At 48.3% G+C, this 25849-nt stretch overlaps 1 protein-coding gene across 2 annotated transcripts in view; it reads left to right on the top strand.

Moving 5' to 3' along the window:
- LOC138472476 (neurotrypsin-like) overlaps positions 1-25849 on the top strand; it is a 1741737-nt gene that overhangs the window by 1200807 nt on the left and 515081 nt on the right. For both annotated transcript variants that reach the window (XM_069610681.1, XM_069610682.1), the window contains exon 10: positions 6332-6479. In XM_069610681.1, the coding sequence (XP_069466782.1) occupies positions 6332-6479 (148 nt within the window). The remainder of the gene's footprint in view (positions 1-6331; positions 6480-25849) is intronic.

Genomic DNA, 25849 nt, shown 5'->3' with positions numbered 1-25849 from the left:
GGCCCCAGAAGGCCTTGTAGACAATGCAGAGGGTTTTGAACTTAACCAGCCACTGGGAGAAAGTGCAGAGATTTCAGTCCAGGAGAGATATGATCCCTGGGCTTGAAGCCAAGGACAATTCTCGCAGTCCTGTTCTGGATGAGTTGCAGAGGGCGGAGAGTAGGGGCGGAGAGTAGATGCAGGCAGATTTAGAAAGAGGCTGTTGCAATAGTCCAGCCTAGAGAAAACCAGAGCTCTGGAAATAGTGAGCTTCTGGGGGAAGGAGAGGAAAGGAAGAATACCTCTGAGGAGGCGCAGCTGATAGTGTGACTTCTTAGAGATGTCAGAGATGTGAGGAGAGAAGGAGAGTGTGGAGTCGAAGAAGATCCCAAGGTTTTTAGCCCTGCAGGTGGGAGCAGGAAGAGGGCAAGAGAGGCCGGCTAGAGAGTGGCAGGAAAGGAGGGAGAGGGTGTGCCGATGAGGATAATCTCAGTCTTACTGCCAATAAGGCAGAGATCATTGGCGGCACACCACTCCTGGATAGCAGATGGACAGTCCGAGATGAAAGAAGGAGAGGAGGTGGCTGAAGGTAGCCTGAAAATTAGCTGAGTGTCGTCCGCATAGCACTGGAAGTTGCGGCAGAGAGCACCAATGCAGTGGGGAGGAAGTGCCAGGTATTGGTTGAACAGCCAGGGAGAGAGATTAGAACCATGGAGGAACACATTAGATCGCGATAGAGATAGAGGAGAGGAAGGAACCGAGTTGGACCTGGGAGGGTCGATCAGAGAGCAAAGAAGCTAGCCACGCCAGGGTCTGACCGGTGATACCCATGCTACCACGCAGACGGTTGAGCAGGATGGCATGGTTGACTGTGTCCAAGGCAGAGGAGAGATCAAGCAAGATGAGGACACAGGGGGGTTGGAATCAAGGTTGGAGAGCAGGTCTTCACGGATGTTCAGGAGACCAGTTTCCGTGCTTCTGGCAGCTCTGAAGCCAGACTGATGATCATGAAGAAAACCAACAGATTCAGTGTGGAGATTGAGCTCTGAGATGGCCAGCTTTTCCAGGAGTTTTCCCAGGAAAGGAGTGATGGAGATTGAGCGATAGTTAGCCAGGGAGGACGGGTCGGCAGAGGGGTTCTTAAGAAGAGGGTGCACAAGAGAGTGCTTCAGGGGGATGGGAAGACTCCAGTGGCGAAGGAGTGGTTGCAGAAGTCGGCCAGAGCAGGAGCCAGGGAGTCGATATGGTCCTTGATAGCTTTGGAGGAACAGGGATGAACTTGTTTTGAGGAGACTTTCATATATCGCACTTGTCTAGAAACCTCATCCGGGGATAATAGGGGAAAGGCAGAGAAGGAGGGAGGAGAAGAGGTGGCCGAAGAAGGGCCAGAGGAAGAGTAGGGAGTCAACGGAGGAGGGGGAGAGGAAGAGAGAGAGGACATGATGTCCTGAGTTTTAGAGATGAAATGAGAAGCCAGAGCCGTGCAGAGGGCCTCAGAAGGGACAGGAGAGGTAGAGACTGCAGCAGGATTGGCCAGTTCCTTGCAGATTTTAAAGAGTTTGGCTGAGTTGTTAGATGCTTCAAAAACGCAGGCTTGGATGTGAGCTCTCTTCTTGGTGCGGACAGAGAGCCGGTATTGCCTTTGGAGCAGGCGGCAGGCAAGTTTGTCAGAGGATTAACCAGAAGCACGCCATTTCCTCTCAGCCACCCTGCACTTGCATTTGAGGGTGACGAGGTCTGAGTCGTACCAGGAGATAAGAAAGGGCAGATGGAGCGAGGAAGATGTTGGGTGCGGCTCATTGAGGTAGGTTGCACTTTCCTTCGTGGTCCCGGACCGCAGCCTCGAAACCACTCTGGAACTGCTCACCCCTGCAGAGTACTGCATCGAAGTACACACAAAACAGTGACCTTCGAAAGATAAGCATCTACTGCGTTGCGTATGGCAAGCGAGACTGTTTGTGGGGATCCGCTGCCCCACAGGAGTGTCCCTTGTGGTGACTGGAGCAGATGTCGAGGATGCTGCAGTAGAACTCAACCTACTACCCTGTTTGAAGGGGACGACCCTCCAAACTGCTGCTTTGTAGCTGTATCTCAGGTGTCGCCGCATGGAGGTAGCCCCATAACTGTACAGCCCAGGTTTGCCACTCATTGCAGCGAACCTTGGCCTTACTAGCCTTGGGCTTACCACCAACAGTGGTAAAAAGCCTCCACACCCAAGACTTACGTCGGCTGCTGGTAGTGGGGATTTCCACTACCTCATTCTCTTTACCTCTTCTTCCTCCTCTACATCATCACGCCTGTTCCCCTCTCCAGGCTCTTGGGAAGGTAGTGGTGGTGTTGGTGGGGGTGGTGCTGAGGCAGTGGCAGCAGATGCAACAGCAGTGGATGCCATTATGCAGGTAATGCAGGAATGCAGGAACAAGCAGCAATCTGGTGCAAGCAGCAATCTGGTGAAACAGCTATCTGGCAATCTGGCACAGTACTCTGTTCAGGAAATCCAACAACAGAATGAGGAGCAGCACTGGGGTGTGGCCTTTTATAGGGTTGCTGGGAAGCGCTTCGCAGACAGTCACGTGCTCCACAGACACTTTGAACCCCAGGCAAGTCTCTTGATCACCAGGGGCATGGTCTGGGACCTCTGCAAGGGTGAAGTTTTACAGTAAAACACCTTGGATTGCTCAAAAAAGCACTTTTTTGCTATTTGGGGGCCCAGACCCTGTCCGCGAATAAGGAGCGATGCTCAGCATGGGTGCAGTCACATGGTGACGTCACTAACATTCGCGAATGGGACGGGTGTCCGTGGGACATCTATTGCACGGGATCTGTTGTGCGCATGCGCCTAGTTGTTCTGCGGACGGTGTTGAGGGCCTGAACTAATTAAAAATGCGACACACGTGCAGCAGACAGTTCCGAACAGGCGCAGTGTTCGTTGGACCCAGGGGTTGCGATGCACATGTGCCCAGGTGTTCGCCGGACATGGGTGGGCTCCCCGAACTAATTAGTGTACGTCACTACTTTGCAGACATGCCGGACAGGCCCTTTGTTCGTAGGAACTTGGGGACGAGAGGCGCCAATGCCAGCTGTCCGCCAGACATGGGTGGGCTCCCCGAACTATTTAAAGTACATCACTGCTTTGCGGACAGGCCGGACAGGCCCGTTGTTCGTAGGACCCGGGGGAAGAGATGTGCATGCTCCCAAGTGTCCGGTGGACAGGTAAGTCACAGCTTTGTGGACCTGCGGACAGGTGCAGTTGTCCTACGGACACCTCCCACTTTGAATGCGTACTTCCCGGACAGGCGCGGTATCCGTAGGACACCTCCATTTTGATTAATTGCGGACCTCCCGTACAGTCCCACGCGCCACAGACTCCTAACAGGGCTTTTAAAAAAGATCACACACACACACACACACACAGAGCAACAGTATACACATAGAACATTATTTACACACATAAATACACACAATTAGGAAAGGAAAGGGGTAGCAGAAATGGAAACATACAGGGAAATGGTGTTTTCCACAGGTTGGTCATCAGGAGGGGAAGGGATTGAGGGCTCATCATAACATCTTTGCTTACAGGGAATTTGTGGGGATGGTTGCCTGGTTCAGGGGGAAGAGGTACAGGTGCAGGTGGGGCAGTGGTATTTAATATTGTCCATTATATGTCTCTGTGCACATTATTTTAAGTCGCCAAAACTGTTAATCAATTGGTCAATTTTTGCCTCCCGGCTCACTAGTTTATTTTGCACACTGTTAGTTTGGTTTTGTATTTCTCCATGCGCTTGTGGAGGAGCTGCTGCTTCTGGGCCATTCCCTTCATTTCCTGTATGTACTGTTAAACAATAAAACATGTTTCAGGTACACGTGAAGCAATGTGTATTAATGCTCTTACTTTTCAAACTGCACTGTGTCCCATTGGAGTTACTGTCTTCACTCATTTCATCACGAGGGAAATCAGCAACTCCAGGGTGCTTGCCATTTCTGTGTAAAAAAAGAGAAATACTTTTTACTAGTATTGTACACAGAATAAACTGCACAGTTGTAGGGAAAAATAGTGTACTGATCAGTTTGTGGTACGGTTCTGCTGTCACTACTTTGCAGTTGTCCCGCTGACAGTTGCTTTTCAGTTTGTATGTAAAGCAGCACTGAGGTAATACTGTTGGAAGCACAGGTTATTTTCCCGCTTTGTGCATTCCATTATGGTGCACACTCTATGCAATTGCATTGCTGCTTTTATAAGTACAGAGTTTGTAGACCCATTTCATTTTTGCTTGCAATTCACTTATGTGTTGGTCTTTAAAGATGTTCAGTTTCTTTGCTGTATTCTACCATAATGTGAAACAACCCCCGCGCTATTGGGCTGTGTGGATGCTGCACGATATCCCCGAACAGTCGCATAGTCCGCGGACCCGGAGGTTATCAGCATGGGGCTAGGGGGTTCAGTATGTTGTATGGTACATCTATACAAATGAAGGGTATCCTGGTAAAAATCAATGAAATGTAGTGAAAAAACTTTATTAAAACAGGAATATCCCAACCCCTCCTTTGCTAACGCTCAAAGTGGTCTTGAAATAAAGTGTAGGTATCGTTTGGTTAGAAGACAATATTAAAAAAGGGGCGTCCACTCTCCTCCTAGCGCTTTCTCCAGGCTCAACAAATTTAAAAGGAGTAGAAAGCTTTATCACTGTGATAACTGGGGTAGCGTGGAGTCTGCCCTCTGCAGTACACATCAGATGAAACTGCTCTGGTTAGAGGACAACACTCCATAAAGGCCTGTTTAAAAACACATTTTCAGGAGGTTTTGATAACATATATAGATTAAGAAAGAGCCTTCCTCTCATCCCCACAGAAGATTAGACATTGCTGGTAGGGGCCCTCACTAAATGCAATTTACATTACCGCAACATCTGCTTGTTAGGCAGCTGGTGGGATTCCTTGATAAACTGTACAGGGCGCACTAGGTCATAGTCTGGTTGGGCAAGGGTTTCTGTACTTTTATCCACAGCAAGAAGGGTGCTTAAAACTCTGGAAAGCATGGTTGAGTGTATCATTAGATGCCTGGCACACCAGTGTCTAGATGGCATTGCATCTGGGAAGCTCAGTTAAAAAAAATGTCTTTATACTTACCAAAGGATGCTACATGCCTCCTAAGCTGTATTTTAAAGCCTCATATCAGCATCCAACTTTCTGGATCTATGTTCCAGACGGGATCAGGAAGAGGTGGACATGTGTCTATCTTTATGAAATAACTAAAGCAGCTTCTTGTAAATGAAGTCCTTCGCATTCCCATGTGATGGTTCAGTCAGAGTTACCTTTTCATGGCTAAGCGGTGGCTCAAAGTATAGTGTGCTATGTTCACATGACCACAGTATAATGTAGCTCTTCCAGACCTTAGTGTAGATCCCAATTCCATAGATCTAGCCATGGTATTAAACTATAGTAGAACCCATGTTTGGTCAATCCATAAACATTACAATGAAACAATTGAAGTATTTCAACATGCAACAATTTCAAAGCTTTCTGAAAAAGGTATCTTTAGGGGAAAAGCTGACTTGTGTATGGAGGTGGCATCACACATTTTTGCCAAACCCTACAAAAGCAGTGGCAGCACTGACCACATCAGTGATGATATATGCCTAGCAACCCTTACCCATGTTATGAGTCCTCAGCTTTCACTTAGTGCATATAACCCAGATGCAGGCTGTAAATATCCATTTAGTCCGCCCCAAGTAACGCCACTCTGGAGATGGATATGTCTGTTTAATGCTTAGCGAATATGGTTAGCTTTTCAAGCAAAAAAATTGGAAGGATAAGCTCACAATTTGTTCAGTACAAGTATTCTCCAACAATTGGGCCTCATTATGAGTCTGGAGCCCGATGCCGGTAAATACCGGCACGGCTGCCACCGGAGTCATGAGTTTACCGTCACACCGCAATGGGGACATACCGGGGCATTACAGCCCCGGCGGACCCGGTAAATCCCCATTGCCGGGTGCCGGTAATTATTACTCTCCCATGCCCATTTGACTCCCATTGGACTCAATCGGAATGGGGATGCCAGATGCACCGGCACCATTGATTAAGGGTGCCAGTGCATCCGCCGAGGTCTACTTGCGGGTGCCGGTACACCCGCCAGGTCACACCTGACGGGCGGAAAGGCACCCGTGAGCAGAACTCAAAGTTTGCCGGTCCGGTAACAACGGTACCAGCAAGCTTGTAATGAGGCCCACTCTCTCAAAGCAAGATCATATCAGAAGTGTTGGCTTCTTTATGCAACCCATGATAAGAATGCTACATGAACATATTTGCCTAATAACAAAAAGGACTGACATTTGTGTTCTACCCTTTGAAGCTGCAGGACCCCTGGTGAGACTGGTGGATGGAGAAAGTGCCATGGAGGGCAGAGTGGAGATTTTCCTCAATGGAGAGTGGGGCAGTGTCTGTGATGACGGATGGACAGATCAGGAGGCAGCAGTTGTCTGCAAGCAACTAGGATTCAGGTAAATAAATCATCTGGTGATTGTACGATGCTCACGAGAATGGCAAACTATTCCCTAATCAATGTGCCAGGATTTACGTTTTCTGAAAAGTCTGTGTGTGCGTACATGTTCAAACAGGTTACGCACGCGCCTCTGAATCTTGGCCCGAGCCAACTAAACCCTTCTTTCCAAGGTAAAAAAATTGAAAAGCATGAAATCGGATAATGATAAAAGCTATTTTGAATAGATTGTGTCCCCGATTCCGCCCACTTCTACTAAACGCTGTAGTAGAACAAGTTACTTACCAACTATAACGTTCTTTCGACTGGATGTTCCTCCCACGTATTCCTCATTTTATGATAAATCGTTATCTCCACCTTTGCTGCTTTGGAAAAAAATGTTCTCGCCAGAGGGCGCTGTGCTCGAGGTCGTGGTGTCGATGGTCCCTCGACGGACTCCGTACTCTGTCGACGTCACAGATGGTATATATAGCTCGAGCCGCGCCCGTTGCTTCAGTTCCGTTTTTCTGATCGCTTCGCTATCGAGAACGGCGCGCTTGAGATTTTCTGTGAAGAAAATGTCGTCTTCTTCGACTCCTTCGACACCCAAGACTGGGTTCAAGAAGTGCGTAGATTGTGGATCGAAAATGTTGATCACGGATCCTCACCAGATTTGTCTCTGGTGTCTCGGTTCCCGTTACCGGACCGACGACTGTGGTTCCTGCCAATCCATGACCGAGAAAGCTCTTCGTGAGAGGAGAGGTAAACTGTCGGTGGGGAGGGAAGCCTCTAAGAAGGCTACGTCCAAAAAACATAAGAAAGTGACTGATTTGAAGGAATCTGATCGCCATAGGCATTCAAAGAGATCTCGATCTAGAAGTAGATAGAGACACTTTTCTTCCTCGTCCAAAAAAATGAAGAGGAGACATAGATCTCCCTCATCATCATCTTTCGAGTCGACCGAAGAAATTCGATGTCCGACAAATTCGGATTCTCCCAGAAAATGGGAAGAATTTTGTAAAAAGATGATGGAGGTATTCGAGAATGCGTCCCCGACCCCCTCGAATGAACCTCGGAAGAGCCATACCCCTAAGGTAGCTCCATTGGACGACAAAGGGAAGTCTAAGACTACCTTGGTAAAAACTGGTAGTGTCGAGGATACTCGAAAAACTCGAGTCGACGACAAGTCGTCGAGGACTCTTCGAGAGTCGAGCACCTCTCCGGTGCCATATAAGAAACATAAGCCGTCGAAGGCTTCGACGACTTCATCGACGCCATCAGCGTCGACCGTTTCGGCATCGAAACCAAAAATAACCTCGACGCCTGTATCGAAGTCATCTTCGAAATCATCGAAGATTCCTTCGACTACTTTGAAGGATTTTTCCATTCCTTCGACGCGTATGGTACAGGAAGAAAGAAGATTTACTCCGTTGCCCAGGCCAGACTTTTTTAAGTCCATGTCCTCAATTTATGAGGAATCTGGCTCGGAGGAAGAGGAAGTCACTCCCTTTGGAGTTTCATATGGCTCAAAGCAAGTTCTTGAGGAACTCATTGATCAAGAGTCCAAAATGAGAGACCTGAGTGGCACTCTACATTCTGCCAGTGGAATTGACACCTCCCCAGAATTAGAGTTTGCCAGACCTGATCCTGCATAACATGCAGACTCTGGGTACAGGAGTCTTATGACCAGAGTAATTGAGCATATTGGTTGGGGTAACACTTCACCCGTTTTTGAACAGGATGACATGACGGATATAATTGTCAGAGGCCTTCAAAACGATCCAGTTCTCCCCTTTCACAGGGCTCTTCAGAGGAGAGTGGAGAAAAACTGGGAAAAGCCTGAGAGCATTGCTGCTGCAGATAGAAATTTCCCCAAGAAATACAGACCAGCAGGTACGGATCCTGAATACTTAAACAGGCATCCGACTCCAGAAAGTCTAGTTATTCATGCAGCATCCACATCAAAGCAAACAGCATATCCCACTATCCATCCAGATAGAGAGGATAGAAAGGTTGATGCCTGGGCACGTAAAGTTTTCACTTCTGGCAGTATGGCCCTTAAATCGACAAATGTCACCTGTACCCTGGCCAGGTTTACCCATACCCTGTGGGACTGTATTTCGGCGGTGGCTGAGCATATTCCGGAAGGCGTGGAAAGGGAAGGCTTCCTGAATATAGTCAAAGACGGGAAGGAGGCAATGGGGGGGAATGTCTTCAGTCTGGACTGGATACTGCTGATAGTATCAGCAGATCCATGGCTGCAAGCATTGTGCTACGCAGATTTGCGTGGTTGAGGAAGTCGGCGTTTGCACCAGACTTGCAAGCCATACTCCTCAACATGCCCTTTGATGGCTCGAGGCTGTTTGGCAGTAAGGCTGATGAAAGCCTAGAAAAACTTCAGACCTCGAAAGCGGCAGCTAAATCGCTTAGTGCCTCCATGCGCCAGCCTCTAAAACCCTATTCTGGCTCATCTTCCTGGAGGGGTTGTTCTTTTCGTTACTACTCCTCCTTTGGTAGAGGAAGAGGACAGGCTTCTCAAAGGGGCAAAAGAAATTTCCCTCGTGGTGCACGAGGAAGAGGTGCAAAGTCCGCCTCAGGTGCGGCATCTTTACCCTCAGCCACTCCTGCAGCCGCATCCAAATCCCTCTGAGACCTTGTTGCACAAAACACCAGTGGGAGGCAGGATCTCTCAGCATCTGAAGGAATGGCGGGGCATTACCTCAGATGCTTAGGCACTGGAAACAGTAGCGCAAGGTTACTGTCTCCGCTTCCATAAAAGGCCTCAGAATCAGCCACCGGGAGCCAACTCTGTAAAAACTCCAGACCCGCTCCTGTTGCAGGAAATTTTAACCCTGCTAGAGAAAGGTGGCATAGAACAGGTACCTGTAGCGGAGAGGAACAGGGGTTGGTACTCCCCATATTTTCTCATCCCAAAAAAGGACAGAGGACTGAGACCCATCTTGGACTTAAGAAACTTGAACAAGTTCCTCAGGAAGGACAAGTTCAAGATGGTCACTCTTTCTCAGATCCTTCAGGCTCTTCAACTCCAAGATTGGTTGGTATCATTGGACCTTCAGGATGCTTACTTTCATGTGCCAATCCATCCAAAGCACAGAAAGTACCTGAGCTTTGCAATTGGCAACTCTCATTATCAGTTTCGGGTTCTGCCATTCGGGTTGACCTCCGCCCGAGGGTTTTCACCAAACTGTTGACGGTTGTGGCAGCGAGTCTCAGGAGAGGGGGTATTCATATCTACCCCTACCTGGACGACTGGTTGATCAGAGCAAGTTCTCCAAAACAAGCTCAGGAATATCTTTCTATCACTTCCCACTTCCTCCACAAATTGGGCTTCTCCCTCAATTTCAAGAAGTCCCATATGATACCATCCCAAAAGCTCCAGTTTATCGGAGCAGTCTTGGATACTTCCTCGGGAAAAGCTCGCCTCCCAAAGTGAGAGCTCTCCACATCCAGCAGATGCTAACGAAGTTCCAGAATGCCCAACGTCTACCGGCCTTCTATTTTCTCAGGTTCTCGGCCTCATGGCATCCTGCATTTTCCTAGTACCAGAGGCCAGGTTGAGAATGAGATCCCTTCAATGGGCACTCAGAACTCAGTGGTCCCAGTTCTCAGGGAATATGTCGGATCTTCTGCAAGTCCTGAGTGCAGTTGCTCAGGATCTTCTATGGTGGGCTTGCAACGACAACATTCTCAAGGGAGAATCTTTTTGGCAACCATGGCCGGAGATAACAGTAGTGACGGACGCCTCACTCACGGGGTGGGGAGCACACACCAATGATCTGACAATCAGCGGTCGTTGGTTTCCATCGGAGTTCAAACTACACATCAACCTTTTGGAGCTGAGGGCAATCAGACTAGCGCTGAAGGCATTTTTGCCCTCTGTACAGGGAAAGAATGTCCTGATAAGGACAGACAACACAGTGGCCATGTACTACCTCAACAAAAGAGGAGGAGTAGGGTCACTACCACTGTGCAGAGAGGCAATGCAGCTATGGTTCTAGGCAATACGAGAAGGAATCTCTCTATCGGCAATTCACCTAGCCAGAGAGAAGAACACGGCGGCAGACGCTCTGAGTAGGCAGAGCACGGTCTCTCACGAGTGGGAGCTGGCTCAGGAAGTCCTTCTGGAGATCTTCGCCCTTTGGGAACCCCTCAAGTGGATCTGTTCGACCACCACGATCAACAGGAAGTGCGATCAGTACTGCTCTGGGAGACGCATTCGTAGTGGAGTGGAAGTTTCCACTGCTGTACGCGTTTCCCCCAGTGCCCGTGATTTCTCAAGTAATCAGGAGGTTGAGAAAGTTCAGGAAAACCATGATCCTAATTGCCCCGGATTGGGCCAGGAGGACGTGGTACCCGGTCCATCTGCTCTCCAATAGGTCTTCCACAAAGAGAGGATCTTCTCTCGCAAGAGGAAGGTCGGGTTCTCCATCCAGAGGTCAAGACACTCAACCTTCATGCATGGTTTCTGAGAGGTTAAGATACAAGGATTGGGATCTTCTGGATGACGTAATGGAAGTCTTGCTTTCGGCCAGAAGGCCAGCAACAAAATCTTTGTACAGATGTCGCTGGAACAGGTTTAGTAACTGGTGCAAAGATAAGGATGTGGACACTTTTCAATGTGGCACTCCAGTAGTGCTCTCTTTTCTATTACATCTAGCCAATCTGGGGCTCCAGATAGGAACAGTAAAAGGATACCTTGCTGCGCTGTCCATTTTCAAGCGCACCTCGGAAGAGGTTCCATATTTCAAAATACTAATAATCATTCAATTCTTGGCTTACTAACGTATACCCTCCAGTACCTTTTCATGTCCCAACTTGGGATTTAAATTTAGTACTAAAATGTTTGACTTGCATACCTTTTGAGCCTCTGCACTCCTGTCCATTGAAGCTTCTAACACTAAAAACTGTCCTTCTTGTAGCCCTATCATCAGCCCGCAGGGTTAGTGAACTTCAGGCTCTCTCATGCCAACCACCATATACTGTTTTTTTATAAGGATGAGGTAGTCCTTAAGGTTAAACTTTCCTTATTACCAAAGGTAGTTTCTGACTTCCATTTGTCACAAAAAATAATACTACCAACATTTTATCCTCCTCCTCATTTGGGCAAGGAAGATGACAGACTGCATAGACTAGATCCCAAGAGGGCTCTTAGTTTTTACATCTCAAGGATGTCTAAATTACGACAAGATGACCAACTGTTTGTGGGTTATACTGGTCATAAACTGGGCTTATCAGTAACAAAACAGACCATATCCCGCTGGATCATTTTGGCCATAATTGAATGCTACTGATTGGCGGGAAAAGACCCACCAGATGGGCTTCAAGCCATTCTACAAGGGGAATGGCTACTTCTGCGGCTCTAAAGAGGGGAGTTCCGGCAGCAGATATTTGTTCAGCTGCAACTTGGAAAACAATGCATACTTTTATCAAGCATTACAGCTTGGATACTGCCTCATCCAATGAGGGGTTATTTGCCAAGGCAGTTCTGCATTCTGTCCATGAAAACTGTAATTAGTACTCCCACGTCCAAAATTGCCACTGCCATGGTAGTCTATCATAAGATGAGGAATACGAGGGAGGACACAATCCATTCGAAGAACAAGTTACTTACCAACTGTAACGTTCTTTCGATGGGATGTTACTCCCACATATTGCTCATCGACCCTCCCATCCTACCCCGCAGTACAGTTTACGTTTTCTTACACTTTCCTCTCACGAAGAATGTATCTGTCATGGGGCACGCCTGGGTGTTCCTCCTATATGTTCATCGAAAAAACAGAACTGAAGCAACGGGCGCGGCTCAAGCTATTTATACCATCGGTGATGTCGACAGAGTACGGAGTCCGTTGAGGGACAATCAACGCCACGACCTCGAGCACAGCGCCCTCTGCCGAGAATTTCTTTTTTACGAAGCAGCGAAGCTGGAGATAACGATTTATCATAAGATGAGGAATACGTGGGAGGAACATCCAGTCGAAAGAACGTTATAGTTGGTAAGTAACTTGTTCTACTACAGCGTTTAGTAGAAGTGGGCGGAATCGTCCATAAGTACTATATGAAATCATGTTAGTCCCAAAATGAGTTACTGCAAATAAATGAAGCCCACCAGTCACAAAACAAATATATGACAAGAGTTTACTCTCGCTTCCAACGGTCTCAGGTTCAGCTATATCTGCGGACAGTCACAGAGAAATTTAGCAATTTACAGGGTGGCCAGTTAGCCTCTTTATACAGTTCAGATCTGCTTCGGTTGTTGTAAGTACAGATAGTTTAAGACCTGCGTAATGTGGGCATTATCCATGGCAACACATGGATGCTCACTCTGTCACGTCTGTACAATATACTGTCTCAGAGAAACACTGTTCACCCTGTTCCCAGTGCATGGAGACATTCTTTACATATCTTATCTGTGTTTTGTCTTTAACCAAAGGGCATTTTGCATTTCAGCTCGGTAGTTCATTTACCTCTTCCTTCCCAGAATGTGCATGGTACATTATGTTTTCTAAACATTGGTCACACAATTAGCTTCGGAAAGCAGGAGACAGACAGACACATGAACTACCCTTTATCTCCCTCTGTGCCTGCCTGTTCAAGGTTCGAAGCTGGAAAATTCCATTAGCTAAGCATTCCTAGCAGAGACACGTTAGCCAGTCCTTCAGGCTGTGATCATTTTCTGCATGCAAAATGAAAACCCAATAAGTGAGCAAAGAAACCAAAATGTAGTCATACATCATCATAATCACGTATATCGATAGCCATAAATTGCCATAAATTGTCTAATCTCTATATCCTGCATGATCAAGGCATTAGTCACATCAACAAGAGGATAAGGTACAGTATTCAATTTCTCCATTGCCCTACAACAGCAGTTAGTCTAGAACCTAAACTGGTAAACATTGTATACAGCAGCAACAAAACAAAATAACTCCAACGAAAATGTCAAGTGCTGAGAATATCTTCCAACCCCAGGTTCTAAGCATATTCCAAGTCCATGTCCCAATGTCCCAATCTCCTTCATCAACCTGGATTTCAGAACCCAGTGTATGTAATCTTTTGATAGCCTTAAACACAGTAGGGGGGGAGTCAGGTGTATATATACACAACATGCTGACCCAACCATTTTGCAAACTCCTCTACGTTCAGCTAACATGACATCTAAGACCATTATATTCTGAAGTGCAACTAGTCTAATAGCTCTTTGTTCTAAGGTCATATTAAACAGTATGTCAGTAGTTTCATTAATGGTTTTCTCTAATACTCTGGCCAACCTTTATTAATTGTCCCCAAAAGGGAACCATGGATTTTGCTACATCCCCTAATGTATGGAGAGAGGTGTGTCATCATCGATCCCCCTCCTAGGGCGGTGTTTCAATATTTCTGCAGTTGAAGTTACATAAACCCCTGGCAACAATATTCCAAAGTAACATGTTCCCTGCCAATCTGTAGGTAACCATGGAGCTGCCTGTTTCCCACAGAGAAAGTAAATGAACCCCCCCCAATGTATAGGGGCATTGTCTCATTTACCAAAACCGCAGTGTGCATACATTTGTTTCATGTACGCATATACCGAGAACCTTCTTTACTTAAACAAAATGGTGCTGTAGCAGGATTATGGTTGATGGTGTAGGATGGGGGAGTTGCTTCCCTATTCCCTACTGGTGACATTTGGAATCAGAACATTGATTGGTAGTGTCTAGATCTTTTATCTGCATGTTTGGTAGAGGCAACATTGTTAGTGCTTCTATTAGCAAGGACAGAGCATCTTAAATGCAGCAATACCTGTTGATCAAATTCATAGATGTTTGTCCCATCAAAGTTACCAGTAGTACTATCATTCTATTTATTAAAAAGAAACAGAGCCCTAAAGGAAGCATAGAAGCAGTTGATAATGGGAGTGGATATATGTACCATCCTAAACCTTTCTCGCCATGTTGAGGAAGGTGAGAACATACCCAGCAATTAGTTGTATTTAGGATAGCATAGTGTCATTCATAATATTTATGAGGGTGTTGTTGAGATACCCTTCTCTGTGTTCGAGATGAAGGGGGCGAAGGATATGCAAGTGCATATAAAAAGGAGACAAGGTAGAGGAGCTAACCATAGGCAACAGTATGCTGAGGGGATGAGAGCTTTCTAAGAACCATAACGCAGGTATCAGTATGAGCATAATACATGCTAAGATAATTATGATTATGCATTTGTCACTAGTGGACCACAGCCTTTTAGACCTGGGCTCTCCCGAGGCAATACTTGGCATGTCCTCGCTTCTACGTGCCCCAAACGGAGGTGTAGTCTTCCAGTGTTCGTTAAGAAGCCTCACTGAAACAGGCTCTATAAGTTCATCTGTGGGTGGCACCTGACCACGTGGCCAATCTTGCTTGTATTGTAGTCTTGCTTTCCCAGCCCCCCTCTACCTCCAGGTGTCTTTGGGGGGAATAGAGGGAATACCGTTGGTTTCTTGTGGGTGCAGTATTTTTACCACACTGTCCTACCTACAAAATGTCATTCCCTAGCTCATTCCATAGTCGAAGGTTATACCTGGTCACTCCAGGCACAGAGTGATCCGTGAACAAAGGATAAGTATCCGAAGAAAGTGGTGAACAATCAGCTGTTTAGACTCAGGATTACAACATGTGCTGTCACTGAAAGGCACAAACTAGGTTTCAGGATCTCGTACCCCCTCATTTTCTCACTTGTCGTAGGGTAAAGGCAAGGGCCCTCGTTTTAGGTGCACTGCATGGATCCATTGCTTCTTTTTTGTCCACTCAAACAGCCGTCTGGGTGGCCAGTAGCACTAGATGGGGTCCTTTCCAGTGAGCTGCAAGACTGGACTTCCTTTCATAGTCCTTCACAAGGACATAATCGCCTGGTCGAATCCGGTGACCAGGACCCTCATATCTATCGGGCAGTGCTGCACGAACCTCTTGGTGAATCAAATGCAAATTTTGAGTCAACTGTCACAGTAATCAATCAATCAATGGGTATTCAATATCAGACAGTTTCTTAGGCCTTGGTGCGTTCCATACATTAGCAGGTCTCCCCATTACTATCTAATAGGGAGAAAGCCCTGTTTTTGCCTGAGCAGTGGTTCTCATGGATAACAAAGCTAGTGGTAGGGCGTTGGGCCATTTCTTAATTTTGATGTGGGGTGCAAATAGAATAAGCGTGTATCTCGTGAGCCGGGCAGATGTGGGATGCTGAGTTTGCGTTCTATTCAGTAATACATCTACCGAGTGAGGCACCAGCACGGTTAAGGAGTGACCCAAAACCATGCCTTCACCTTCTTTTAGTGAGGCAGAGGCAGCAGCCTCAGCCTTGAGACATTTCGGCAAAGAGCATGCAACAGGGTCTACCATGAATAAGAGAGAGTTCCTCCTAGATGGTAGAAGGATGGCTGCTCTGGAGAAGCATAAGCAGAGGGACGAGATTCTGAAACAGAGGGAAGAAACTGTTCTAGCAGAACATAAACTGAGGGGCAAGAGTAAAAGGTTGCAGAAGCTTTAGCTGAACAGAAACAGAGGGATCTGGTCACACTGGAGCACCGCACACTTGAGCTGGAGAATCAGCTGGAACCCAGAACTTCCAGTGAGGAGTGGAGATCCTCCATTATTTGCACCCAATGAAAGCGTAGGTGCCACCTCCCCAATGATTCAATCCAACCTTAGTAAGAGGGGAGAGATATATCTGACTGGTTTAAAAAGCTGGAGATAGCATTCCGCCTTCAGCAGGTGGAACAGCAGTTGTGGGTTGCAGCCCTTATAAGCTGTCTACTGACTCTTAGTACTGATATCATTATTCAGTTGGCTCCTGAAAAGAGGTCCATCTGTACCAAGCAGGCAGGCAATAGCAATGAAGAGGAGGAAGGAGTAACATCAAAGGGTGGCTGCGAGGCCTATAAGGTATGAGAGACATAAGAGGAACAGAAGAGAATAGGGGAGAGTGTAGACGGGAGGACTTGGAGAGGGAGTATAGAGAGAGACAAGGATAGGAAGAGGAGAAACTGCAATACCCCAGAACAATACCTCAAGAGCTTAAAGTCACGTAAAAAGGGGAGTCAAACCTTTGAGGCATATACGCATCAATCTCTGAAATATCTGCGCAGATGGGTTACAGCTAACAAATTTGACACATTTGAGGGCGTGTTTAATTTGGTTTCATGTGAGAGTATCCTTAAACATTGTGAGATGGAGTTACACCAGAATCTAGTGGACAAGACTAGCACAGACGTAGGGAGTTAGCAAAGGGGGCCGATAAGCATGTGAGTACTCGTGCCTAGAGGGCGGCTTTGGCTACTACATTCAAACCAGATGACAAGGGGAATGATAAAAGCAAACCAAAGGAGGGGAAGGACAAAGTTCCATCCCTTCTGCTAAGAAACCACTCAAATTTGAGGGTAAATTCCAGTCACCTACATCTTCTGCTGCAACAAAAAGGAAGAATAAGGGCACCCCAAGCACTGGGGCACCCACGTCTACATCCCCACGGGGCTGCCTAGTGTGTGGAGATCGGGGACCTGAAGGGAGATCCTGGCTGCAATAGTAGACCCAAGCCGGCTGTAGTTATTGCTGCCCTAATGGAGGAGGAAGAAGAGGAGGAGTTAGAATGTGGGTGTTTTAGGTGATTTGTTTCCACTAGGCCAGAGGCTGGCTCAATGTATCCTAGTATATGTGAGTGGGATAGATCCTAGGTCACCAACAGAAGCCCCAGTCCATGCTAATAGAGAGAACCTCTTGGATCATGTGCCATAAATGGCAACAAAGCACCAGCACTTTGTGATAATGCTGCAAGTATCACCACTGTCCATCAATGGTGGGTGCAAGAAGACCAGATCCTTTCTGGACCCCTCCCATGCTAGATAGGGGGTTTGGTGGTGTTACCTGTTTCCCACTATCTATCGTGGAGTTCAGTTGGAGGGGGGAAACCTATATGTTTCAGGTCGCTGTCAAAAATGCAATTCCAATTAACTGTCTGTTAGGGAATCGAAGGCCTGGCACCAAAATCATTGCCGCGGTCACAAGATCAAGGGCCATGGAAGCAGCACGAGTAGCCACCCTCATGGCATGGGTCAGGGGGTGCTCCCAGCAGAAGATGGTGAAAGACTGGCACTGCCGGTGCTACCTAGTCTAGAACCAGAGTCCAAAGAGGTGCCTGCTCCTGCTAGAGAGGTCCTAGTGGAGACACTGAAGTGCCTACTGCGCTGGCACCAGATCCACTGACACCATGGTTGTCTACAAGTCTAGAATAATCACCTAGGTTGGAGGACACAGTAGTTTCAGACCTCAAGATCCTACCAGAACTAAGTGACTTGTCCTTAGCTGGAGTTCCAAGCGAGGCTGACTTTTGACAAGCACAGTGCGAATGCCCTTCGGTAGCTGATATGCATGAGCAGGTCGAGAAACAGGCCCAGGGTTAAGCCTCTGGAATGTTCAGGGTTTACTGGGACAATGAACCCCTGTACAGTGAGCCCAAGAATTCTGAGCCAGTGGCCAGCCAGTGGTTGGTGGTCCCCCAAAGACACATGAGGTTCCTACTGGATTTGGCTCACGACATTCCGTTGGCAGGTCATTTAGGAATGACAATGAAAGCTTACAGACTGTCTGCCAATTATTACTGGCCCCACATGGGAATAAAAATAAGAGAATTTGTTCAGTCCTGCCATACTTTCCAAGCATCCGGCAAGGTTGGTGGAGCCACAAAGGCCCCCTTAATTCCACTACCAGTGGTTGGGAGGCCTTTCAGTAGAACAGGTATGAACATACATTGTGGGTACTGTGATGAATCCTGCAGAGTCATCACTGAACCCCAGCCTAAAATCTCCTCCCATGTGGCCAGGAGAAGGCAGCCGCTACCTGATACTGACCTTGTGAGTGGCGTCATGAGGGAGGACCACATGAGAGGAGGTAGATGTCAGGGGGAAGTGGTGACTCCTTTGGGAGGGACGCAGTATTCGTCTTATGAGGACCCTTTAATGCCCTGATATCTAATGGCATGATGTCACTGCGCAAGTCCCTTGCATGGGAAAACCCAAAGAACATTCTATGAAAAGTCATCCAGACAGAATAAGGTTTGTACCTTGGGAGTTCATGAATTAAACGTGGCATCCTCTAATTATCATGATTCTGGTGTAGAAGTCCTAACCTCAATGTTAAATCCGAAACCATTTATATAAGATCTCCTAACACTGAAAACTCTCAGTTCACAAAGCAATCAGAAGTAAATGAATGTGAAAGAATAAAAACCACTATGGACTTCAGGAGCCATAATGCCTGTGGTAATGGGGCGAGGAAGAGGGACTAAGAGTCAGCAAGAATTAGAGGTAATATTGAAAAGAATGTGCAGTCTAGTTGTTGCCAAGCAAAACACCTAAACTGGATATTTTCTTTTAAAATACATTTATTATTTTCAGAAATAAAACATAACACAATAATCCACCCCCTCCCCCTGCCGGAGAGTGTCTTCGGAGTCCACTGGGGATTGCTCATGCCCTAAACATGTCTAATATTCTTATTTTGTGTGGGCACCACTGTTCCATGTAGTCCGATTGTAGATATTCCAATACCTTCCCCCATTCTTTTACGAAGGAGCCATTAGCGTCATTCAGGGTGTGGGATAATTTTTCCATTGTGATTAGTGTCCAAACCATTTGCAACCAGCTGAATACCAATGGGGGATCTGGATGCTTCCAACTCTGGGCTATTGCTGCCCAGGCTGCTATTAGCAGACCCATAAAGCACCTCCATTGCGACTTGGACATCTCTTTGGCCGCTGTGTCTTTAAGGCCGCACATCCACACCCGCTCTTCCATTCAAGCCACATTCAGGAACATCCCCTGCATCTGTGCCTTTATTTCAACCCAGCAACCCTGTATCTTGTTGCATTCCCACCATATGTGCCTCCAGGTACCCTCACCCCCACACTCTCTCCAGCACCGATTGGACACCTGTGGAAACATCCCATTCAGCCTCTCCGGCATCAGATGCCACTGCGTCATCACCTTAACCCACATCTCCCTCATCTGAACCAATCAGGTAGTCTTGGGATATCTCCCCAAAGTTCTTCCCATTGCTCTCTACTGATGGGCTCCCCCAAAGTGCGCTCCCATTTCACCATATAGGTCCAACTGACTCTTTCCCCCTGCCCGTTGATGAATTTATAGAGGGTTGATAATAACTTCCTGGTTCCCGGATTGGAAATTGCAAACCTCTCGAACTGAGAGAGGTCCTGTGTCGCTGTCAGGATTAGCCAGAGACATCACAAGCACTCTTTCGAAACTGGCAAACCTCCTTCGAGCATTTCGCAACAGGTAGTACCTCGTTTCAGCCGTCATCGCATTGGAACTCACACTGCCTTGTTACCATGGCGACTGTGGCGTCCTCTCCACAAGCGCAAAGCTATCACGTTCCGCAGAGGAGGAGTCAAGCAAGGTCGCGGAAACCCGTTATAACGCTTCCGGGTTGGCGCACTCACTGCTTCTGATTTTGAATCAAGGCTAGTGTTGCCCGGTATTTTCTTGCTCTTGTTTTTTTAAATCCTTTTGTCCATTCCCTCTTTCTTGTTATTGCCTTCCTTGATATCGACCTCGGCCTGCATTACTGACCTGCTTTCTCTTCGGATTGCTAACCTTATCAACACCCGCACGCTCCCGACTCTGGAACGCTTACGAACCTGCTTCGTCTACGGATTACCAAACATTGTCCCTGCCCGCATGCTGCTGACTCCAGAACGTTTACAGACCTGCCTTCTCTTCAGTTTGCACAACCTTCACTGCTCGCACGCATTGCAGCCCTTCACGCACAATTGGTCTGCAACTTGGGAAACTCACCTGTGAGATCTAAAGGAACCTCTACACCCTCTTGACCAGCTTGGCATTGTACCTTAACTCAGGTTTGACTACCATACCCGCACTACCTAGAGTGAACCTGCACTACCCGAAAACCAAAATAAAGCGCCCAGTCTAGAGACTGTGATTATTGGCGCTCAGGTCGATAGGCGTCCTCGTTCCGTCGGGATAGCATTGGACTAGAGACTGTGGACGTTTGTTTATAAATACAAAGGGATACATTGGTAGGAAGAACTCTACAGCCACGCTTCTAGTTCTTCTACCGGGTTTCCAGCTCAGTACCCGGAGTTCTGACAGTCGCCGCCAGTTTGATCGTTGGGGTGTTCAACCAGTGTTGGAGTTGTTTGTATTTAAATCTATCTGGCCCCTTGAGTTTCAGGCTCTCTATGCATGTTTCAAACGGAAGTACCTCTTGGTCCTCCATCATTTCCCCAATTTTTGTACACCACGCTAATTCCCAGCTTCTATGCGCGCCTTTTTACATATCTGGTGGGAACTCTGGATTCCCAACCAGGGGGGTGAAGGGGCCTGGCACTGTTGAAATTGCGCCACTCCTTGCCAGTTGGTCCCACACGTCCAGCAGTGTCTTCATAACCGCGCTTACTCGCAGGTTTGTGTGTCTATGCTATTTACCCTTCCACAACAGTTCCCTCAAAGGTGTTCTGGCTACCGCTCTGTCCTGTGCGGCCCAAACCTTCTGTTGCTCCTCCCCCATCCACTCCTTCAATACCCACAGCTGGGCCGCCTGGTAATACCTATAAAAATGCGGGAGAGCCAGCCCTCCCTCCTTAATTGGGGCCGTTAACACCGCTCTTGATACCCTTGGTATCTTTTTTCTCCATATAAATGTGGTAATTGCCTTAGTGCCTTAAAGAAAGACCTGGGATATTTGTCGGTATGGCTTGGAAGTAATATAACAGTTTCGGGAGTATGGTCATCTTTATCGTGGAGACACGCCCCCACCATGAAATCGCCAGCAGATCCCACCTCTCTAGGTCCAGGTTGATTGCCCCCAACAAGTCAGGAAAGTTCCCCCATACAATTGGTCCACCCTGCTCGTAAGAGTAATGCCAAAGTATTTAATCCCCTTATTTGCACACCTAAGGCCCAGTGATGCTGCCACCCCCCGCAACTCCCCTAAGTCCCCAGCCAGTGGGAGCATTTCTGATTTGTTCCTATTTAACTTTAGCCCCGCTATCGCCCCAAAGAATTCCAACTCCCTTATCACTTCTGGGAGAGTGCGGGTCAGATCCGCTATGATGATCATCAACAGATTATCCGCATACGCGACCAATTTATGTTGCTTACCTGCCATTTCCATCCCCTCTATCGCCCTTGATTCCCTGAGCCTGCATAGCAGAGGCTCCAGAAAGATAGCATTTAATAGGGGCGAGAGGGGGCACCCCTGCTTTGTTCCCCTACTAAGTTCCACTCTGCCCGTGACCTTGCCATTAATGCCTATCCTAATCGAGCGGGAGTTGTAATTCGCCCTAATCATCTTCTGAAAATTGTCCCCAAACCCCATCCGCTCCAGTGTTCTGAAGAGAATTGATCATTCCACCCGGTCAAATGCCTTTTCGGCATCGACCGTCAGCAGGACTGCGGTGGTGTGTATGATACCTACCTTCTCCACCAGATATGCAATGCGCCTTAGGTTGTCGTGCGTCTGTCTGCCTGGTATAAAATCTGACTGGTCTGTATTTATCAGGTTGGGGAGTAGCGGGGATAATCTAGAGGCGAGAAATTTTGTGTATATTTTCGCATCCTGATTTATCAGGGCAATTGGTCGATAAGACCATGGATGCGTCAGGTCTTTTCCCGCCTTGTAGAAGACCAAGACCTTCGCCTCGTTCATAGTTGGGGTCACATTTCCCTCCTCTCTAAAGGAGTTGTACAGTTTTGTTAGGAATGGTACCAGAACCTCTGCGTATTTTTTATAAAAAAACGCTGTGAAGCCACCCGTCCCCGGTGCTTTGCGTAATTGTAGCCCATTAATTGCTAACCTTACTTCTTCCACCCTAATGTCTCCGTACAATTCTTCCCGGTCCTTTTCCGTTATAGGCGGAAACGTGAGGGAACTTAAGTAGCTATCTTGATCAATCCCGTTTGGATTCCCTGTGGCATACAAGTCCCGGTAGAAGGCTCTAAACTCCTCTACCACCTCAGTGGTACTGGTAAGCTTCCCCCTTGTTTGTTGCATATTTCCTTAATCGTTACCTTCTGTTCCTTTGCGCGCAGTTGCCTCGCTAGTAGTTTGTCAGCCTTGTTGGCTTTCGTGCAGTACCAATGTCTGAGTCGAAGGAGGCTCGCCTCTGCTTTTTTTGTGTGTAGCATGTCCAACTGATCCTGCACGTGCCTCAGATCCCTCCTTAAAGATAGCGTTGGCTTCTTTATGCATTCCCCTTGATTAACTGCCAGTTTTTTTCCAGTTCTCTATCCCATTCATACCTCTGTTTGTCCTTGGACGCCTTCATGGCTATGAACGGCCCCCTTATGACCGTCTTTAGGGCCTCCCACACCATTCCAAGCTTTACCTCTCCCGTATCATTGATGGCTAAGACCTCTTGAATCTTCCCCCTGATGTCTTCCCCCATAACTGAACCTCATGTGGGAGCTTCCATCTCCAGAGACCCTTGTTCCCGCTTGAGGTCTTTACGTCTAGCCACAGAGGGGCATGATCTGATAACGAAATGGGCCCTATTTCCATGTTCTGAACTTTTCCATTTAGACTTGCCGTCACCCAAAAGTAATCAATTCACGACATTGAATTGTATACATGCGAATAGTGGGTGTAACCTCTCTGCTGACCATTACGCTCCCGCCATACATCTCCCAGTGTCAAGTAATTCATCAATTGGCAGAGGCGTTTTGAGGGCGCCCCCTGTCCCTGGCCGCCTCCCGAGCTCCTATCTATTACCGGGTGCCACGCCATGTTCAGATCTCCTCCCAGGACTATTTCCCCTCCCGCGAATGCCTCCAGTTTCCCCAATGTCTCCCTCAGGAAGCCGTCTTGCCCCGTATTTGGTGCGTAAATAGCCACTAGTGTGAGGCGGAGCCCCTCTATCGTGACATTTGCAAATATATACCTACCCATCTTGTCTGCTAAAGTCCCATGAAGGTGGACGCTTCTACTCTCGTGGGCGGCCATCAGGACTCGCCCTTTTATCCTGAGCATTGAACTGCCCTATCAGTCTATAACCCTTTATGTGCAGCTTGTCCTTATCGCAGAGCCTTACATGTGTCCCTTGCAACATTATAACGTCTCCTCCCTCCCTTCTCAGCAGTTCCTCCACCTTCTTCCTTTTTACAGGGGCATTCAGCCCCCTAAAATTATAGGTTAGGAGTCGTAACTAACCCATGAGCCCCGCCTACCGGTGGAATATTGTCACCTGCTCCCGGCCACCTCCGACCAGCCCTCCGGCACCCCTCCCTTTCTTCCCCACCCCACCCTTCCCGTAATCCCCCCCAACATTTTATAACAACCCCTCTTCCCTTTCCCTTCCCCCCTCCCCCCAACTTCCCCGAATAACCAACAACTGACCTGAGGAGGGCCCAGGGGACTATGGTTACTAGGGCATGCCGCCCTTCGCTACTGGCCCTCTGCTTACTCGGGGATCCTAAACCCCGCATTTACCTCAGACGCTCTTGGATTCCAGCTCAGAGGCCCTCCTCCAGGCCGCCACCATTTATTCAGCGAGCTGTCATTGTCCTCTCCTGTACCCATTTTGGCCCCTTCTCCTCCACTCGTGGCCTTCTTGATGTCTTTCAAGAGTCAGCGGCAGGCTCCGCACCCGCCTTCCACCTTTTTGTAGGGATTTCTTAGACCGCACCAATTTCCATACAGACAGATTCCTGAGGCTTTCTTCCCTTGAACGTTGAGAGTTCTCTGTGCTTCCCTCCTCTTGCAGACCCATAACCAGCAGACCTTCCTCACACGTTTAGACCCTTCTCTGTTTCCCGTCCCACGTAAAAAAGGAGGCCAAATGGGAATGTCCACTTATATCTTATTTCCTTGGCGTTCATCTCCTTGATCACCGGTGCCATTCTTCTCCTCTTCTGCAGCGTTACCAGGGCAAGGTCCTGAAATAGTTGGATTTCCACCCCGGATGTGATTCATGCCACGCGCCCTCCTCAGAATCCTTTCTTTTTGTGTTTACAAGGAGAGGGCCACTAACACATCTCTGGGGCGCTCTCCTGGTGCGCCTGACCTCCTTGGTCCCACCCTGTGGACCCTGTCGATTCCCACTTCTTCCTCTCCTTCACCAGCCAGGATATCTCTGAAGACTTCTTGGACCTCTGTTTGGAGATCTTTTTCCTGCACTGATTCGACCATATTCTTAATCCGGATGTTCGACCGACGTGAGCGAATCTCCAAGTCCTCACACTACAATTCCAGATTGTGGGTTAGGCTCACTAGTTGGTCTTGCAGTTCTCCATTTTGTTGTGCTTCCTCTTCAACATTTTGAACTATCCGCTCCAGCGCGTCTGTCTGCTCTTCCAAGTTTTGACACATCTACCCTGAGCTCCTGTAACGCTTGCTTCATGTCCTGCCTCAGCGTGCCAAATTGATCCTGCACTGTGGTCATGAATTTCTCCTGGAGTTCCCTCAACCAGATATGGAGATCCTCCTTACATGCCTATGCTTGGGGTGGGGGAGGCTGTTCTGCCTGTATGTCCTCCTGTCCCTTCCCTTTTGAATTTGTCGTGGACTCTGAGGCCCACATTTGTACAAGGTTTGTGTCTTGTCTGGTGGAGGTGGATTGCAACTGGGGAGCCCCTCCTTTCCCCCTAGCCTTAGACATGCTGCGCGAGTTGGGGGCGGGCTCAGCGCCTCACTAATCCTACCACCTTCCACTCGCTGCAATCACAGGCACTGATGTCCCTTCTCCGGATTGCCCTGCTAAGGTCTAGTGCTCCTTTGGTGGCTGATTAGACTACTTCTGTATTCGGCAACTGTCCGGCCCTGTTGGCACTGCACCGGGGCTCCACTCCACTGCGCTCCCCTCCACTCCGCCACCGATCATGTGCTTGGGGTTGTGTGTTGGGGGCCATTTCACCGCCCCTGCCTTCAATAGTTCTAGGAGTTATCTGCCCCCATCTCCGGTGGGACCTTCCTCCCACCCGTCTTCCTTGAGCTGTCTTTCAGCGCCCTCTCCTCGTTATCTCCTTCAGGCAGCGTGGGGGGGTGCCTGTGCCGATCCCTATCTTTGGGGGTGCACCGTGCTGTGATCCTCTTGGGGGGGGGGCCCCGGCCGTCCCTACCCAAGAGTCTGTAGTTCTGAGCACGTCGCTTTTGGCTGCCGGGAGTCCCCCCCTGGCCCCTGCACAGGGTTGTCAAATGTTCCTGGGCTTCCCCCGCTGCTCCTCACCTTACTTTTCTGCCACAGAGGGGCTGCCGCCGAAGGGGATGCCACCCACACTCCCGCCCGCTCTCGGCTCCCGCAGTGAGCCCAACGCCGTCAGCCTGGGGGCGCTCTTCCAATCCGCGAAGCGTCCCCCGCGGGGTGTGTCCTCAGTCCTCCCTGACACCA

The sequence above is a fragment of the Ambystoma mexicanum genome, chromosome 8 (assembly GCF_040938575.1).
Source record: "Ambystoma mexicanum isolate Mex_15411 chromosome 8, UKY_AmexF1_1, whole genome shotgun sequence".
NCBI classification, from domain to species: Eukaryota; Metazoa; Chordata; class Amphibia; order Caudata; family Ambystomatidae; genus Ambystoma; species Ambystoma mexicanum.
Note: the sequence above shows the minus strand (reverse complement) of the source record. Positions and strands in the feature narration are given on the sequence as shown.